We start from the raw sequence: 18,735 nt of genomic DNA, 5'->3' as shown, positions 1-18,735 counted from the left end.
TGCCATCTGTAACCATGGTGACGTGCCGCCCGGTGTGGCCCTGTTGCGCGGGGACGGCGATTGTGGTTCCGTCCCGGGTTACCATGGTGATGGCTGTCCCAAAAATCCCAGTGCAGGATCAGTAAAGTTTTATTTTATCTTAATCATGTCATAATCAATCTCCCTCTACATTTTTTTTTCTTTTTTTGAAATGTACTGTTATAGGTGCGCAGATTTGCATACGAGTTGGCCAGCAGATATCCGAGTGGATGGGATGCCACCAAGATGGCGGGAAAGGACTGGCTCACCTCCTTCCTTGAAAGAAACAAGACATTATCTATTCGTAGACCCCAAGCCACCAGCATGTCCCGTTCCACTAGCTTCAACAAAACAAATGTGTCCTCTTTTTTTAAGAACTTGCAGACAGTTCTTCTCCGCGAACGTTTTGAAGCAAAGGACATTTGGAACGTGGATGAAACAGGTAAAGTTTACAAATCATTAAAACTAAAAAAAGTTACAATGATTCAGTGGTTCAAAATACATGGGACAAATCTTTTATAATTTTATAAACTATAGCCTGTGATAATAAATACATACTGTAGCCTATACAGATAAATACAGATTATAAAACTATGAGGTGAATAAACATGTAATTATATAAAAACACTACACACGCACACACACACATACACCTAGCTATAATAAAACATACAAATGTATTAATTCATTTATTATATAGAGATAGAGATAATAAAACAATAATGTAAATAAATATGTAACTATATGTGACCCTGCCTGTGAAAACCCAGCTAAAGTCATTTTTTTGTGATTCAATGTTTTCTACATAAAATCATCCTACACAATGTAAAGAACATTCTGTGAAAATATAACCTTGATATCTTTAATATTGACTGAGTAAGGCCATGTCAAAGATTTGCTAAAACTGGGCTCAGAAAATCATATTTTTGAGAAATTCCAATTTAAAAATAAGTTATTTGTTAAAACTGCAACACATTTGATCCATATGTGGCATAATGATCTGAAAGCCCATTTGTCCTTATTCCTAAGTCATGTGACGTCATTCACCTGCGCTGGCATTTAGGCTCGACGTCTGCGTCTTCTGAACGCTCGCTTGTCTGCTTCATGTTGCACGCTGCTGTTACTGCTCCCAGCGCGTCTTTTGGGAACTCTTGCCTTATTGTTTGCTGCACGCGGTTGTGACTGTTCCGGACGGACAACAACTTCCCATTTGCATTTCATTACCAACGTGTTTTTTTTTTTGCGTCACTTGGATGGCTGTTGTGCGGGCGTCTGTGGACTTCAGGTGCGGGTATGACCGGTTTTAATTTATTGTTGTCGCCTTATTAAAGTGTAGCAACTGGGGCCTGTTTCAGAAAGGAGGTTAAGTGAAAACTCTGAGTATGTTAACCCTGAAATGAGGGAAACTCTGAGTTTTCTGTTTCAGAATGGGAGGTATGTTAAACCTGAGAAAGCAGAGTAAGTCAAGCCTGTTTCTGAAAGAGAGGTAACTTATACTCAGAGTCAGTTACCATGGTGACTTACTCTGTGAACCTAACCTGGTCAGGAGCAGGTTTTCTTCGTTAAAACCCAGAGTTTATTTCGGTCTCCTCCCCTTTTTAAAGAGGAAGTGGTGTTTAAACACCTCATTCATTCTTTCAGTACATTTTTATTAATAAAATGAATGTTTTATTAATAAATAAAATATTGCTATTTTTATTGCTGTTTTTATTTTATTTTATTTTTTATAAGATGAAGTCTATAAAACTCCTTAACTGGCAACTGAAAATACAGTAGTAAATTAGAGTTACATAATGTAGTTGTGAACAAATTCTACAGAATTAAACTGTGGCATTTACTGAAAATCACTGAACTGTGTTCATCTGTGCACCAGAAGTTGATGGACCGTCCTCCTGCTGTTCTTCCACACTCTGGGGGCGGGGGGAGAGATAAGAATACCCGTTTATACTTAGATTTAAACTTAGATTCTATAGTCTACTCCACATAAAAATGTGAAAAAATGTGAATGTATAGATTGTTTGATGTGTAGACACATAATGTTAACATTACCGCTGTGGGCCTCTCTGTGGCAGCAGAAACTCTTTATCCCCATCGTCCTGTGAAGATGAGCATTTGTTTGAGTACACTTTATAACACTATTTGTCATAATTTCTGGTGTATTGAGTAGGTGACTTACAACTGCCTGGGGTTCTGTTGGGACAGGAGGCTCCAAAAGACAGATATTACCATCAGAATCTATTGGGACCAACAAAAAACCCAACCCAGAGTAAAATACATGGAAATATCAAAAATAGCCTATATAAAAAATAACACATATGTAAACCTCTTACATTTTATGAAGTCCCTTGGATCTTTGGGAGTGACTGGCTCTGAAGTCCCTCCAGGAATTCCCTCAGCCAAAAATGCTGCTGCACTGCTAGACACTGGGATGCTATTTAGTTATTTAATATGTCAAATGTAAAGTCAGGTAGCCTACACCTACATATGCTCAAGCCTTACTTGACTGAATTATATTTTTATATTTAATTTTCAGCTGCTGCCATGTTCTTTTAATACCTGCAGGATTGTACCTACATGACAATTAAAATTAGGTTGAATAACATATTGTTCTTCCAGTTTCACCTCTGATATTATAACAGTTGAGTAAGTTACTTGTATTACTAACTACAAATGACATCTTCAGCAGTGTAATTAGATTAATGTAATAATGACTATCTTTAGAAATTATTGGTCTACTTATTACTAATTACTAAATCCCACGTCAACCTTAAACACTTGAACAATACAAGGAGGGACAAGAAACTGCACTTTTAATGCTTTCAAATAAACAAAATACAATTGCATGAATTATTCTTGAATTGACCAAAGTGTGTAGAGGGAGATGGTTACATTAAAAATATAACTTTTAAAAATGTATGTTAAATAGCCTATACAGAATTGTTCTATAGTCTAATACAATTACATCAGATTTAACTTTAAATTACAGAAGAATTAAGAGTAATCCCTTTAATTAAATTACAGTATTTAGATGACTTGGTAATTAATTACACCTATCACTGTATAACAGTAATTAAAATGTAAACTTATAACTTATAAACGAAATAATGTTCGTACTCTCCATATGCTTGCAGAAGCACATCAAGTTCTGCTGGTGAGAAATATGAAGACCTCTTTTTGTCTGGCGGCACTGTTGTCATGGTGACTCATAATATCTGCGCTCCATTGATAATGGCTTTTTATAGTTGTGGTGCACGCGCTTAACTCAGAGTCAGTCAACTCAGAGTTGATTGAACTAACTCATTTCAGCTGTTCTGAAACCAAAAACTCAGAGTTTCCCATCTCAGGGTAAGTCAACTCAGAGTTCAAGTTTTAACTCAGAGTTGGTTGAACCTCCTTATTGAAACAGGCCCCTGGTTAGATGGCAACTCTCCTGCATTTGTTTTGTTAGTTCGTTCGTTGGTGCGTAAATGACGACTGCGTTAAACTATTGAGGGGATGTCCTTTTGGGTGCTTGGCCCCGCAGCTACGGTAGGTCACATCTAATTTCTCCTTTTAAAATGTGTATGTGCATATATGGATTGTCTTAACCAATTGTGTGAATTTCAGGAGAACTACAGTTCGTGCAATGTCACCGCTGTTTTGTCATAGGCCAGTTTGACACTCTGCTGATACAATGTTTTGATACGGCTGTGCTTCATTACATCATCTTCATATTTTCTGCTTACACACACTTTCTCAAAGGAGATTTTGCCCATCTTATTATAAGACCTCAAATTTATCTTTCTTTTGTATAACTTTTCATGTTTTGATTTGTTTTTCTTGGTGAATATAATGTTTGTGAATTGATATTCTTTTCTTATTGTTTATTCAGTTGAAGTGTTGATTTATGTGAAAAAAAACACAAAAAATCCTTGAATTTGTTTTCTTTAATTGTTTTCTTTATTCGATTGGGCCTTAGGGTTGAAGATTAAGGCCTTTAGGTGGATGAGTATTGGCCATCCACCTATTAGCTTGTACCTCTGATTAATCTTTTCTTCTCTGCGTGGTATGTGTGTGTGGTGTGGAGTGTGTGTTCTTTTTCAGGAGCTGCGGCCCTTTTGACTTAGGAAATCATTTTCCCTCCTATCTTTGGTGGTGGGGTCTACAACGTGTGCCGTGACTGATTATTTCACTGTGTGTGTGTGTGTGTGTGTGTGTGTGTGTGTGTGTGTGTGTGTGTGTGTGTGTGTAAACGTACCTTCTGCAAGGCCGCAGTTTTCTTTTTTTGTGAACATTGTATTTGTATTTGACTGATTGAAGCTTGTTCCCTTTTTCCTGTGTATGTATTTTTATTATAAATTATAATAAAACCCTTTTTGTAATTTTGTATAAACATGTGTCTCCATGCTTTTCTGTCATTAGTGGGGAACCTGTGCGCGGGTAATATTCTCTGGGTGAAATTCCCAGGGTGGCGTAGTCTAAATTAAAACATCTAACATATAGTGTCCTTTGTCCCTGTGGTTGCCACACATAGTTATCCTGCATATGTGCCTTATAACACATTAAAGCTGAGATTCTCCCCTTTTTAGTGATATATGACACATCAGTGGAAAAATTCTTAACGTTTTGTAAAACAGGTCTATTTATTATGATGTGCATGTCCAAAAAGCTAAAAGCATAAAAACATTGAAACGAATGGGGGAACCACAAGAGCTTGATCGTAGCAACAATTACCATGTCAATTCAGTGGAGTGATTTGTATAACTTTTAGTAAAATGTAATATCAGTGAAATGTCAATAATATATCAATTAAATAACATAACATTTCTCATTCTCTGAAATTATCATTCTCTTGCTGGCCCACGGTGTAACATTGAGTAAATCTGGAGTAAAAAAAAAAAAAAAAATTCAAGGGATAGTTTACCCAAAAACTACAATTCTGTCATTTACTCACCCTGATGTTGTTCCAAACCCGTATGAGTTTCTTTCTTCTGCTGAACACAAAATAAGATATTTTAAAGAATGTTTGTAACCAGACAGTTGACGGCACACATTGACTTCCATGGGTGCCGCACGCCAACTGTCTGGTTACCAACATTCTTTAAAATATCTTTTTTTTTTTTTAAACAGAAGCAAGAAACTTATACTCACCCTCATGTTATTCCAATCCTGTATGAGTAAATAATTTTTGGGTGATCTATCCCTTTAACAGGTCAGTCTCAAACTTTTTACACATTCTAAAATTGTCTAGATGCAAAATAAAATCCTGAGTGACAGCAACTCTCCCTCCTTGAAAAATAAAGAACACTTTTCCCCATTGAAATACTTGCAGTTGCAAGAGAAACTGATTTTCAGTTTCACATCTGGACTTCCAGCATTCGAAGCAAATTCTTCTTACTGGTGTTCCCTCTTCATGTTCGCCAGACAAATAGCTTGGGGTTCAATCACCAAAACTGGCTTGTCCTCCTCATCATGTTGGTCACTGCCTGAAAAAGCAAAGATAATTTTTTTTTTCAATTCAAAGCAAGATACCTAAAAACATGACTGCATAACATGCAAGAACGGGAAGTGGGTTTAATTCCACATTTAAAATGTATAATGAAGCATTTTATATGAAAATATTAGAAAATATTTTTTTCAGTTTAGTCAGACTGGATCTGATTAATTGAGGGGAGGGCATAGGAACAAGAAACAGCCTATAGGTGGTAGCAGACTTCAATTCAGAGTGTAATGAAACAAATAAACATCATGCCATAAACGTAATTAATTTAAACTGACTCAATCCCAATCAACAAATGTAATAAACATTTAAATCCACTATTTTTGCATCACAGATATGTGTTAGCATTACATTGGCTGGACACTGACAGTATACATTTACATTTTAGCAAAAAAAAAGAATAACAAAAACTTACCGTCAAATTCCTCGTCAGTTTCGTCAAAGAATGTGTCCTGTTCATCATCACAATCATCCTCCAGAAAATAATCCGCAATAAAACCAGTTAAATCATAATTTGGGGCAATTCCACCGAGATTAATATCAAGCAAGCTGTTTAAGCAAGCAGCTATTTTCCGTTCCTGCTCATACTTTGGTGTCGCCGGCAAAGCCATGGCCATGCCAGATGTCAAAACAACGCATTAACGTTACCATCCAGCAAATAACACGTAGCAGGCCAAAAAATGTCCTTAAAATAAATGTAATATTATTGGCAGAATACTAAGCTACAAAACAAATAAGCAGTTCTTAAAATATTGGCTATGACAAGAAAAAATCACCACACACATCTAAACCCGGCTTAAATCTCTCGCTATTGTGTTGACCTAGTTACCAGCACTCGCGGATTGATATTAAAGTCTGTTTTTACTCTTTCTAATAGAAAAGACACAGAAAAGAAGTTCCTGAACCGAATGATATACGAATCAGCAGTGTTGTTGCGCAAAATAAACCCAGAGACGATTGAAATCAATGTTTAGGAAGCCCACGTCCGTTTTTTTTTGTTTGTTTTTTTTTTTTGCGCAAAAGTATAACGTAGTGTCAATAAAATCATTAATTTCAGTATTTATCATGTTATAAATGAAAAAGTAAGTATTGCATCTCAAAACCATTGGTATAATCTATCATTTACAGCAATAAACACACATGGACTATTTTTGTCATTTTTATGGCTATGACTACTTTGACGCTCGTTAACTCATAATTAGATTCTGCGACTTTAGCCGGGGTTTCACAGGCGGGGTCACATATACAAACACTAACAATACACACACATCTAGGTATATAAACACTCAATGTTCATGAAAGCTCATCAAAGTTTATAATTAAATTTTAGGTACCACAACGGTCCAGGTGCCAGATAAAATTAAGCACCACCAAGGGGAAGCCAGGTCGGTGCAGTGACCTCTGGGGAGAGGGGGACATTGGTCACTATTGCATTTGCTGTTAATGCACAAGGTTAATGCCCTCATTCTTCATCTTTCCCAGGAAGAAGTTCCAGGACCACTTTGTTAGGAATGGTCCCATCGGCTCTACTGGTTCTGCTAATAGTTCAGGGTGGATGCAGGATGTATACTTTCTTGCCTTTCTCCAGCACTTTGCCAGACACACCCGTGTGAACCTGGAGTCGAAGGTGCTGCTCCTCCTCGACAATCATTGGTCACACCTTTCTGTAGCAGCAATTGACTTTTGTCGGTTAAATGGGATAGTCCTACTATCTTTCCCACCCCACTGCTCACATCGTCTCCAGCCGCTCGACAGGAGTGTCTTCGGTCCACTGAAGCGATATGTAAACACAGCAGCAGATCACTAGATGAGAACACATCGTGGAAAAACTTTGACCATATATGACATTCCAAACCTAGTGGCCACAGCTCTGCCACGAGCAGCAACACCCAACAACATCACATCTGACTTTGTGTGCACTGGCATCTGCCCCTTCAACCCAGATATTTTTGAGGAGCAAGACTTCTCACCTGCCTATGTCACTGACCACCCAGTTCCTTCACAAGTACCATGTGCTCCCACACCACATTCCAACACACACCCATACAGCCAGAGCCTGTTTGCGGGAGGACTCCTGCCAGAGTATCCTGCTGGTTCAAGGGACACCAGTTTAGAGTCTGCCATCCCTGACCACCCAGCTGTCTGTTCAGGTAAGATAAAATAAGATAGAACTTGGTTAATCCTGAAGGATTTTAGTAAAATAATAACTAAAATAGAATTGTGCACATGATATTAATGTTATTTGTTTCTGTGTCCGCTGATTAAGCTGTCCCCTCTGAAGAAGGGGAAAGAGGTATGCTTGAGGTAAGGCAGACTAGTCTAGGCCTGAATTCCAGGACTTCTGTCCAGGCATTTATCCCAGAAGCTGTACGTCCCTTTCCTAAGGCTGTTCCAAGAAAGGACACAAAACGGAGAGGCAAAAGGAGGTGAGTGGCGTTTGGTTTCTGCTTTTTCCTGAGTGATTTCTTTATGCATGCTGCTATCATGTGGACAGAGGATGAGCAGTAACTGCCTGTAAATTTATACAAATGTTGACAATCATTTTTCTCACTTTGAATGTTGCAGGTCAACGGCGATCCTCACGGACTCTCCGGTGAGGGCAGCTCTGGAGGAGGAGCAACAGAAGAGGATCCAGAAGAAGCCGTCTGCTCCAAAGAAAAGGCTCCTCACCATCGAAAACACTGCACCCACAGTTTCCTCGGACAAGGATGAGGAATGTCTTGTGTGTAAGGAAACATTCAGCTCATCCTTGCCTGGGGAAGTGTGGGTTCAGTGTCTCTTTTACCAGCTCTGGTCACATGAGGCATGCACTGAGGGTGCAGAACATTATATCTTTATGATATATGAGTAGGCTAATGCCTTTTTTATGTTCCTTTTTGTTTGCACTGTTAATAACTGTTTACACAAGTCAGGTTTCCATCCAAGTTATGGTGGCATTTCTTTGCTGTTTTTGTTTCTAGGATTCACTCGAGGAACATGTGATTTCGGTATGTCACCCTCACATTTAGGTTAGCCATACCTTAGCTTTTCCACCTCCACCTATGAATTTGCCGTGTTTCCACCCAGATGTTTTTATGCACATTTTGAATTTACGCATAAAAACAGCTGGATGGAAACATGACTACTGTTAGATTATTTTGAGAATTTATGCTAATTTAGTTTAATTTTCATATTTAATTTTCATATTGTTCATACTGTTGAATGTTTTATAAAATGGATTGACATTGCCAATAAAAAATATTCTAAACAAATCAAGTTTTTACTGTCTGGTTATTTTTGAAACATTTGATGAAACTGACATTTAAAATGAAAATGTAATTTAATATTTTTTTTGCCAAGATAAAGGACAAAATATGCTTGCAGTTACATATTAACAAAGTCATAGTCAGGTATATTTAATGAAAACAAGAGTAACACAAAAAAAATCTAGCTTGTATTGGTGTGTTACTTTTGACCCACCTGTGTGTGACGGGGTCGAAAGTAACAATGTGCAACTTATGTTCAAAGTGAAATTATACTGAAGTCATTCGACATTTGTACAAAATACCACTTAGTATTGATAGACCACACTTGTGTGTTATTGACCACAGCAAAAATATATCTCTGTCTAAAACAAAATCTTTTTATTTTAAGGTGTCACTTTTATTAACTGTCTGTCACCCCCATTTTGGCGCATAGACATGAAAATGCACTATACAAACTTAAACTGCTGTAATTCATGAAGGCTTTGGAATACAGACATAAGGTTGGTGTATTTTGAAAGAAGAAACTTGGAGGATTATTGTTGAAGTGGAATAATAATAATAAAAATTTATGTTTCTAAAAGTTATTTAAGTTTATTGTTATGAAAATGTGCAGTAATATTTGTTTTATTATATATATATATATGTTTCAGACTAAAAATGATTTTCAACTAAATGAGTTGTGTTTAAATTTTCAGCTTGATATCTAAAAAAAAAAGAGGTTTCTGTGAGACTTTCAGTTGGCACACCACAAATGGCCACTAGGAGACACACTTGTTCATTGGTGATTCCCAAAGGTCACTTAGTTGCTTGAACAACACACATAGAGAGAGAGAGAGAGAGAGAGAGAGAGAGAGAGAGAGAGAGAGAGAGAGAGAGAGAGAGAGAGAGAGAGAGAGAGAGAGAGAGAGAGAGAGAGAGATTTTTATTTGAACTTTTTTTCCAAACTTTTCAGAAACATTTTCCCTTTTCTATACAAATTGCAACTGAAACATAAATAAGACTAGTAAATACTTAAAGAAAAGAATAATGAAAAGAAAAATACTGGAAAAATTAACTATTTCCAATTTTTTTTTTTTTTTTTTTTTTTTTTACTATTTACAAACTATTTACAACTATATACAATTTTTTACATCAGTATATTTTTTTCCTACTATGGAAGTCAATGAGACCAGAAACTGTCTGGTTACTGACATTCTTCTAAATATCTTCCTTTCTGTTCAGCAGAAGAAAGAAATTCATAAAGGATTGAAACAACATGAGGGTGAGTATATGATGACAGAATTGTGGAGTATCCCTTTAAGCCTGAGTGACATATAGGCTACTGTAATCGCATGGTCATGATTGCATGATTCTCATAAAAAATTATGATAGCCTAAAAAAAAACTGCTTTAAAAAAAAACAGTTTTACAACATTGGGTCTTCAGTGGCTTGGAAATGCCACAAAAAAACCTAAAACTGTTTTTTAAACCTAAAAGCGCCAGGTAAACTCCGAATGACACGACAGACAGCACTTTCCATCAAGTTCTCCGCATCTCCAATAGTGTAAAGGAAAGAGCCACTCGCAAATAATCTTAGGGCAATGCAAACAGTTTGTGCTGTAGTTAAAGCCAGACTCCGACAAGTCGAAAATAAATGTGCGTTTCCAAAAAATTTATAATGTAAACGACAATCTCACGAGTCACGAGAAAAAATATATATCTCAGAAAGTGCACTATCGCGCTGCGCTGGACTTCCCGTATCAGCTCCGCTTATGAAGCCGCGATCTAATCCTGTTTACATGAAATAAGCTGCTCCCGAGCAGGTTCAAGCTTACGGACCTGTTGCTATGACAGCAAGTCCAGGATGAGCTTCAAAGAACCAAACAATCCAAGATCATGCCAAATCGCCAACAATCAAATCCAGCTAACTGAGTTAGCGACGTACGAAGAATGGGCCCCAGATCTCAGAGCCTACCCAGCGAGCATAAAGTCGTCTAGAAGACGTCTAAAAGACGTCATTCTTAGACATCCAGAAGACGTCCTCACAGGAGCCAGAATGAAAGTTTTTTTTACGTCTTTTCTGGACATTGTATAGACGTCAATTAAAGACGTGCTAAAGACGTCATTCTTAGACATCCAGAAGACGTCCTCACAGGAGCCAGAATGAAAGTTTTTTATACGTCTTTTCTGGACATTGTATAGACGTCATTTAAAGACGTGCTAAAGACGTCATTCTTAGACATCCAGAAGACGTCCTCACAGGAGCCAGAATGAAAGTTTTTTATACGTCTTTTCTGGACATTGTATAGACGTCATTTAAAGACGTGCTAAAGACGTCATTCTTAGACATCCAGAAGACGTCCTCACAGGAGCCAGAATGAAAGTTTTTTATACGTCTTTTCTGGACATTGTATAGACGTCATTTAAAGACGTGCTAAAGACGTCATTCTTAGACATCCAGAAGACGTCCTCACAGGAGCCAGAATGAAAGTTTTTTATACGTCTTTTCTGGACATTGTATAGACGTCATTTAAAGACGTGCTAAAGACGTCATTCTTAGACATCCAGAAGACGTCCTCACAGGAGCCAGAATGAAAGTTTTTTTTACGTCTTTTCTGGACATTGTATAGACGTCAATTAAAGACGTGCTAAAGACGTCATTCTTAGACATCCAGAAGACGTCCTCACAGGAGCCAGAATGAAAGTTTTTTTTACGTCTTTTCTGGACATTCTATAGATGTCAAGTAAAGACTTGCTAAAGACGTAATTGTTAGACATCTAAAGGCAGTCAGAATAAAAGTTGTATTAGAAGTGTTTTCTGTAGTAGAAATGTCAAAGACTGTTAAAGACCCATACTGACATGGAAATCCTATATGTGCATTTTTCAAGGATCCAACTTTAAAAAATATTTACTTACAAATATTTACAAAACAGTGGCAGTGAGGGAGCTAGTTCTCACTGAGAAAAACCCAGTTACTCAATGTTAATGGTTGTCGTGTCATGAAACTGCAGACACACAGACCATAGACCTAAATAAGATTTTAAAGAATATTGATAATATTGAATATTCAATTGAATAACTGTGTAGTGTATATACTTGCATTTGTATATCTTAACAATATAACTGTAATAAACTGCTTACCATTTTCCTGTAAAACAAACTAATCACTCCAAGAAATCAACTATTCAAATCTCAAAATATATTTTTATTACTATTTTGTTCTGCTGGACCAAAACTTAACAGCCGGAAGACTAAAGTATAAATTAACACAATACAACTTAAAAGCCTGAACAGTAAAGTTGTAAATTAACACAATTTCCCTTTAAATAGTCTATAAAATGTTGTTAAAACAATAACATAACAATTAACAAAATATGGCTGCTATAAGGTTCACAAGCTTCATTTATAGCGGCAAGCAGTTTCAGATGATCGGCTACAGACTTTATTTGGGCCTCTATTGCAGCTGGGTCCCATTTCATGACAGCAGCTACAATCAAAGCAAAAAAATCCACATGTTAAATAAATAAATACAAATGCCACTGTTGTGGTTTAGCTTATAGCAGAGATACATAGTTGAAAATTTTTGTACTCGAATCAATTAAATGAAATAAATCACAAATCAAGTAAAATTACATCAAGCCTGATATAAGGCATTCCACACACACACACACACACACACACACACACACACACACACACACACACACACACACACACACACACACACACACACACACACACACACATATAGGTGCCATTTACAACTGCATGCGATTTTAGTGATCGGATAGCTATATGATCTTGAAAAGACCAGGATTAAATGGCCTCCGAAACGCATTCGTGACGCATTTGAATCTGATTGCTCACACCACTTCAGGAGGTGGTCTGGGCCGCATTCCAGAAGAAACTGGACAAGTGTAAATGCATCTGGTTGTTGAAACCACATGTAAATTTTACTCCTCCCAAAAACGCTCTAAAATAAAGTTGTGAGAGCGTGTTTTAGGCTATATGTCATGTTATAGCAAGTTATGACGACGCTACTGCCGCATTGCCGCTGACCATCTAACGTTATTCATCAAGCCAACGTGCAAACTATCGCAAATTAAAGTGAAAGTAAGTCCCCGATGCTTAACACACAGTTATCATCATTAAAAGTAAAGAAACGAAATGATCTTACCAGGGCTGTTGCCGCTCTCTCCTATTGCTGTCTTTGATTTAGACATTTTAACGGATGATCAATAAAATGCAGTTCATATCTGTTGCTTTCGGTGACGTGAACGCCATTAAATTTGCATAGCGAGGGAATCGAAGATCTGATTTATATCCATTTTGCAAAAACACATTTATGTGACCAGGTGTAAATGGAATTGTTGTGATAAAAGAGATAGCTATCCGATCTGAGAAAACGCATCAAGTGGCCAGGTTTAAACAGCCCCATATAGACACACACACACACACACACACACACACACACACACACACACACACACATATTAGGGGTGTAAGTTAACGGTTCACAAAATTCATGGTTCGGTTCAATACGATACACTTGTGTCATGGTTCGGTACGTTTTCGATACAGGAAAAAGAAAGAAATGCCAGAGAAATGTCCTTGATTTAATATTAAAAAAATAAATTAATTTGTATTAAACGTAACATCATAAAGTATGATTTTTTTTTTTTACTTTGAGGAATGATGAAGCTATAATTGACTCTTAGAAGCATGTAAAACAGCTTCTTGAAAAAAAAATGTAATGTAATATTGTAGTTATAAACAAAGGTTTATTTTAGTTCAGATTAACTTTGAGGGCAGTAATTTTATTCATGTCAAAATAAAACCAACGTAATGTAACTTGAAAGCATTATAGCCTACTATTCCTGCCAAACTTCCATGGTTACAGTTTGTTTTACTACAGTAAATCCATGGTGAATGTTGCTGATCTGTGGACACTGGATTGTTCATTCATGGCACAATATTTCCATGTCAGCGCTGTTTGATCCGTTAATAACAGAGATATATGAATGCTTCTCAATAGATCTCGCAGCGATGTTATTACTTCAGTGGGGATCTCTTAGCGCCGTGTAGTAACAGTGTCGATTGATCAAGATCGGCTCGCGCTGCACTGGTCCAAACTGATAAACGGCCCGTGAAGCACATAATAACAGCACCTGCTTTCTGGTCAGTTAGCCTACAGTACCTGCTTTCTGGTCAGTTAGCCTACAGTACCTGCTTTTTTTGTGGAAACCAAATCTTTTGATTGTGAGAGAGCCATGTGTTAAAAGTCAGATGGCACTTTGCTACTTTATGATTTGCCCTATGTCTGAACAAAAGAAATAAAAGTGAACTATCTTTACCATATTGAATTGCATAGCATCATATTTTTGCAATGCGTTGAATCGAAATCGAATCGCACCGGATCGTAATAAAAGTGAATCGTATTGCATTGCATCGGTAGCTAGCAGCTGCTTATATGTATCATTAATGTATTGTATCGTTGGCTATGCATCGAGATGCGTATCGTATCGGCCTCAGTTATGGAGATGCACATCCCTAATACCTATATAGTGAATCGTTTTTGCATCGACATTTTCTTAATCTTACACCCCTAATATAAACACATATAGTACTTTGGAGACCAATAGTGTTGAAATAACATTGAGACAAAGGAGGTAGAGGACGAATACTCACTTCTCTTGGTAGCTGTTCTGATGAATGACGGATCCTGGCCACAGAAAGATAAAAGAGAGAGGTAAAAGGGGGGAATTAATTAGCATGGGTCACATTTCATTCGTTTTGTCTGGTATCTAAAACTTATGTCTGATAGAAAAATGTGCATCACCAAAAGAAGGAACATGTAGATTAACACAGTGGATCTGTCCAAACGGTAATCGTTTTAATAACATTGTCATCTGTACAAAGAAAAAACGTTTCCGTTTTTAGTACATTGTTGATGTGTAAAAGTTCCTTAAGTTTGTGTGTTCTTGACGTCTTTTCTTTTAACCCTGCAGGTAGTTACATTAACGCATCTGTTAATAAAAGTTTTACCTATGGAACTTCGGTATGATGAAAATGTGTGTAATATAGCAAACCCAAACAAACAACTCAATTATTCTATGTTAAACTTAAAGGAACACTCCACCGTTTTTTGAAATAGGGCTTATTCACCTTCTTTCCTACATTTAGATAGGTGGGCAAATGCATTTTTGTCTCAGTGCATGCATTGTTTTAGTTTGACAGGGTCGGCGCTAGCTTAGCTTAGCATAATGAATGGAATCCTTTGTTGCCAGCTAGCATGTCCTGAGTAAAAGTGATATAAAAAAAAAAAAAAACCACCTAATTACTTCTTGTGGCCTGCGTATTCACAACAAGTACAAATAGCGATGCAGATTAACACTAGACGATTTCCTATGCAGATATTGACTTGGGACTATATTAGGGGGAAGCACAGGTGAAGCACTGCTACATGGGCGCAGAGATATCACGCCCAAGTAGCAGTGCTTCGCCTGTGCATCCCCCTAATATAGTCCTTAATATATAAGTCAATATCTGCCTAGGAAATCACCTAGTGTTAATCTGCATCACTATGTGTACTTGTTGTGAATACGCAGGCCACAAGAAGTAATTAGGTGGGTTTTTTAAATTTTTTATATCACTTTTACTCAGGACATGCTAGCTGGCAACAAAGGATTCCATTCATTGTGCTAAGCTAAGCTAGCGCCGACCCTGTCAAACTAAAACAATGCATGCACTGAGACAAAAATGCATTTGCCCACCTATCTAAATGTAGGAAAGAAAGTGAATAAGCCCTATTTCAAAAAACGGTGGAGTGTTCCTTTAACTCTTCCACCATATCTACTTTAAAATGAAACACAGGAACTTGCCATCCTAGGTCACATTACCATAAATATAAGATAAAATTACTATAAGATAAAATTACTTCAGTTAATTTACCATCGGATGCATGTCCCCCTTTGCTAACCCTTTTGTGGAAGGGCTCTTTGTGAAGGGATTTAGATGTTTGCTTCGAACACCCCTTTAATTGTACATTTATTAAATCACATGTAATGTTTATAAATAATACTAGGTAAAGGAGAGCAAACTGATTCCCCCTTCATTTTATCTACCTTATGCCGACCGAAAGGTATATGATTTTCTTTCTTCAGATGAAAACACATATTTTAGAAAAAATAAACTAGACTTTTAGAAATATTATCCATCTCTTGTGTTTGTGTGTCAAATAATGCAAGTGAATAGACACCAAAATGCTGAAGGTCGAAAAAGTCCAAGAGCATTGTAAAGCTCACATGATAAGTGCAGAAAACATCTTGTGTGAACAACACAGCAAGCTGTGAGTACGCTGTATGAAGTTTCTGGCGTATGCACTTGCATTATATTGGCTTACAATAATGGATAATTTTTCAAAAAATCTTTGTGGAAAGAAAGTCAGATATATATCTAGAATGGCACGAGAGAAGAAAAAAAGAGATCATTTTTTAATTTCGGAGTGCATTGTGCCTTTAAAATTGACTGCGGATTTAAATACTGGGTAACACTTTATTTCGATAGTCCACTTTAGACATTCTACTAACTATAAGTAACTTTGCAACTACATGTCAACTATCTGTCATTAGAGTATTAGTAGACTGTCTGCTTAATATTTGCTAACACTCTGTTTTGTTGGTCCCCTAACAGACATTCTACTGACTATAAGTTACTTGGCAACTACAAGTCAACTTATTCTCCTAACCCGAATCCTAACATCTAAACTTAACCTACCAGTCTATTGACTGTCTACTACAGCCTACTAATACTCTAATGAGAGTTAGTTGACATGTTAGTGAAAGTGGACTATCGAAATAAAGTGTAACCAGAAGATACTGCAGTGGATACTTACTAGTGATGGACTTGTTTCTCTGTTGGTGCCTATTCTGCTCCGTAAGTCCAATGCTTGATCTAAAAATATATATTTTTTTTTTAAAGAGTTTTAATAGGATTATTGATCGCGTAACATAGGACCATTTTTTAATGTTCCATAAGTGTTATATAAATCTGGAGAACCCTTACTAAAAATTAACAATGTTTTGCGACACTAACCAAATGGTAATAAATTATTGTAATACGTAAAATAGGAAAGAGGCCGCACTATGCATAAACTTTTATTTGCAAAAACAGGTTTCGGCGCGTGCCTTCATCAGTTTCCACGTGCCGAAACGCATTTTTGCAAATAAAAGTTTATGCATAGTGCGGCCTCTTTCCTATTTTACGTATTACAATTATCCAGGCCAGCACTCTAAAAGTTTATTAATATATGCAGTGAAGCCTGCTCCTATACTCACTATCCACCATAAAAACATGGTTTCTACACTATAATAAAAAAACATGGTTAATTTAGCAAATGTCCTTAAAGGATTAGTTCACCTCAAAGTTGAAAATTGTGTCATCATTCACTCACCCTCAAGTTGTTTTAAACCTGTATGAATTTCTTTCTTCTGCTGAACACAAAGAAAGATATTTTGAAGAATGTCGGTAACCAGACAGACTTGGGTCCCATTGACTTCCATAGTAGGGAAAAAAAATTCTATGGAAGTCAATGGGACCCAAGTTACAGACATTCTTCAAAATATCTTTCTTTGTGTTCAGCAGAAGAAAGAAATTCATACAGGTTTGAAACAACTTGAGGTTGAGTAAATGATGACAGAATTTTCAACTTTGAGGTGAACTAATCCTTTAAAAGAACAGCTCATCCAAAAAAAAAAAAAAAAAAAAAAAAAATAGAGTTATCTCATTATGTAGCTTACTCACCCATATGTTGAAATTGTATGAGTTTCTTATGTAGAACCATAATTAAGATATCTTGAAAAATGCCTTTTATTTTTGTCATAGGCAACAATGCATACAGTTGTTTTATTCCCAAAATTCTTGTGTTTCACAAAAGTAAGTTATACTTTCATTTTGAAAGACATTTATTTTTGGGTCAGCTAGGCCTGTAAACTCAAGAAGATAAAGCTTGTCTGGAGGGTTTGAACCAGTGCATTTGAGCAGATTCACATGTTCTGCCTCTATTTCACGTGTATTTTATGACAATACTCACCGCATCTGAACATCGTGTGGCTGGATAATATTTATTCCCCAAATGCCTGGATCATGAAGGAAACACACACATACACATCAATATTAGTTATTTGTTTTACTTACTTACGGAGACATTTGCAAAAGCTTGCTAAATTGACTCACCAGCTCCAAAACATATTATTACGACTCGTTAATTTAACTGATCGGTTAGCCATCCCGCGATCAATAGATTCATAAGCCTAGTTTGCAGATTCTTATAGTATAAGACTGTGACAGTTCCTTTCTGTCTAAAGATACAATATATATTCTCAGTTCACTCGTTGTAAGCTCCCATGCTGAGTTTATTTTATCATAAACTAAGTTAGACAAGTTACACAAGTTACATGCTAGCAGCACATAACATTAATACATTGGAATACCGTATGCACTAACAATATTGCTCTAATCGCGTTTAGATTCTCAATTTAATACACTAGCCTATATCTTGATGTAGCAGAATTTGTATAAAATAAAGTTTTACCTTCCGTAGATTGCAATATTTCCGTTGATAAAATTCTTTGTCCATATTCCTTGTTTGTTCTTCATTTACATCCAGCAACACCCAGCAACTCGCTCAAAATAAACATTTAGCAGTCCGATGAAAAATAATCCATGTTTTAAACGATGTAAAACCCACAGAATAGGCAAATATTGAAGATCCCGCGCAGCAGCAAAGCAAACACCGACTCACTTCAACTGACGTTTATTCAAACTTGACTCGTAAAGGCGCGCATAGTTGTCATTGGCTAGATTCCTGGATGACAGACAGAATAAACAGAGAATAACCAATCATGCTCAAAACAGCTAGGAGAGACAGCCAATAGTGTGGCAACATTGCAATTACAGGGAAATATGAAAATATAATATAATATATAATAAAAATATATATATATATATATAAAT

The 18,735-nt window shown here is 36.7% G+C and overlaps 1 protein-coding gene and 1 long non-coding RNA gene across 7 annotated transcripts; one reads left to right on the top strand and one right to left on the bottom strand.

Annotated features, from left to right (window-relative positions):
* Positions 1–1,015: 1,015 nt before the first annotated feature.
* On the top strand, positions 1,016–8,720 carry LOC309496554 (uncharacterized protein). 5 transcript variants are annotated; one of them, XM_082166560.1, is made up of 7 exons: positions 1,016–1,309; positions 3,467–3,546; positions 4,102–4,193; positions 6,828–6,882; positions 6,980–7,647; positions 7,764–7,923; positions 8,063–8,720. In XM_082166560.1, the coding sequence occupies exons 5-7, from the start codon at positions 7,305–7,307 to the stop codon at positions 8,346–8,348; spliced, it is 789 nt and encodes a 262-aa protein (XP_082022686.1). In that variant the 5' UTR covers positions 1,016–1,309; positions 3,467–3,546; positions 4,102–4,193; positions 6,828–6,882; positions 6,980–7,304; the 3' UTR covers positions 8,349–8,720. The 5 variants fall into 5 exon arrangements, with proteins under 5 accessions (XP_082022686.1, XP_082022685.1, XP_082022682.1 ...); XM_082166559.1 differs by lacking the exon at positions 6,828–6,882 and having other exon boundaries at positions 3,625–4,193; XM_082166556.1 differs by lacking the exon at positions 6,828–6,882 and having other exon boundaries at positions 1,016–1,303; positions 3,467–4,193.
* Positions 8,721–11,905: 3,185 nt separating this feature from the next.
* LOC309496341 lies at positions 11,906–18,517 on the bottom strand. 2 transcript variants are annotated; one of them, XR_014205118.1, is made up of 5 exons: positions 18,314–18,517; positions 17,813–17,858; positions 16,616–16,674; positions 14,410–14,630; positions 11,906–12,208 (listed from the first exon to the last, which is right to left on the bottom strand). It is a non-coding gene; the product is annotated as an uncharacterized lncRNA (long non-coding RNA). The 2 variants fall into 2 exon arrangements; XR_014205119.1 differs by having other exon boundaries at positions 14,410–14,443.
* Between the last annotated feature and the right edge of the window lie 218 nt (positions 18,518–18,735).

Source organism: Leuciscus leuciscus (genome assembly GCF_965113295.1).
Source record: "Leuciscus leuciscus genome assembly, chromosome: 4".
Lineage (NCBI taxonomy): Eukaryota > Metazoa > Chordata > Actinopteri > Cypriniformes > Leuciscidae > Leuciscus > Leuciscus leuciscus.
The sequence above is the reverse complement of the archived record's forward strand: the minus strand, read 5'-3'. Positions and strand labels throughout refer to the sequence as shown.

Bases quoted from the DNA above. Each gene is read 5' to 3' on its own strand.
- LOC309496554 (XM_082166556.1), top strand. From the start codon at position 7,305: ATGAGAACACATCGTGGAAAAACTTTGACCATATATGACATTCCAAAC. The intron at 7,648-7,763 runs GTAAGATAAAAT...CCGCTGATTAAG, and splicing joins CCACCCAGCTGTCTGTTCAG to CTGTCCCCTCTGAAGAAGGG. The intron at 7,924-8,062 runs GTGAGTGGCGTT...TGAATGTTGCAG, and splicing joins AAACGGAGAGGCAAAAGGAG to GTCAACGGCGATCCTCACGG.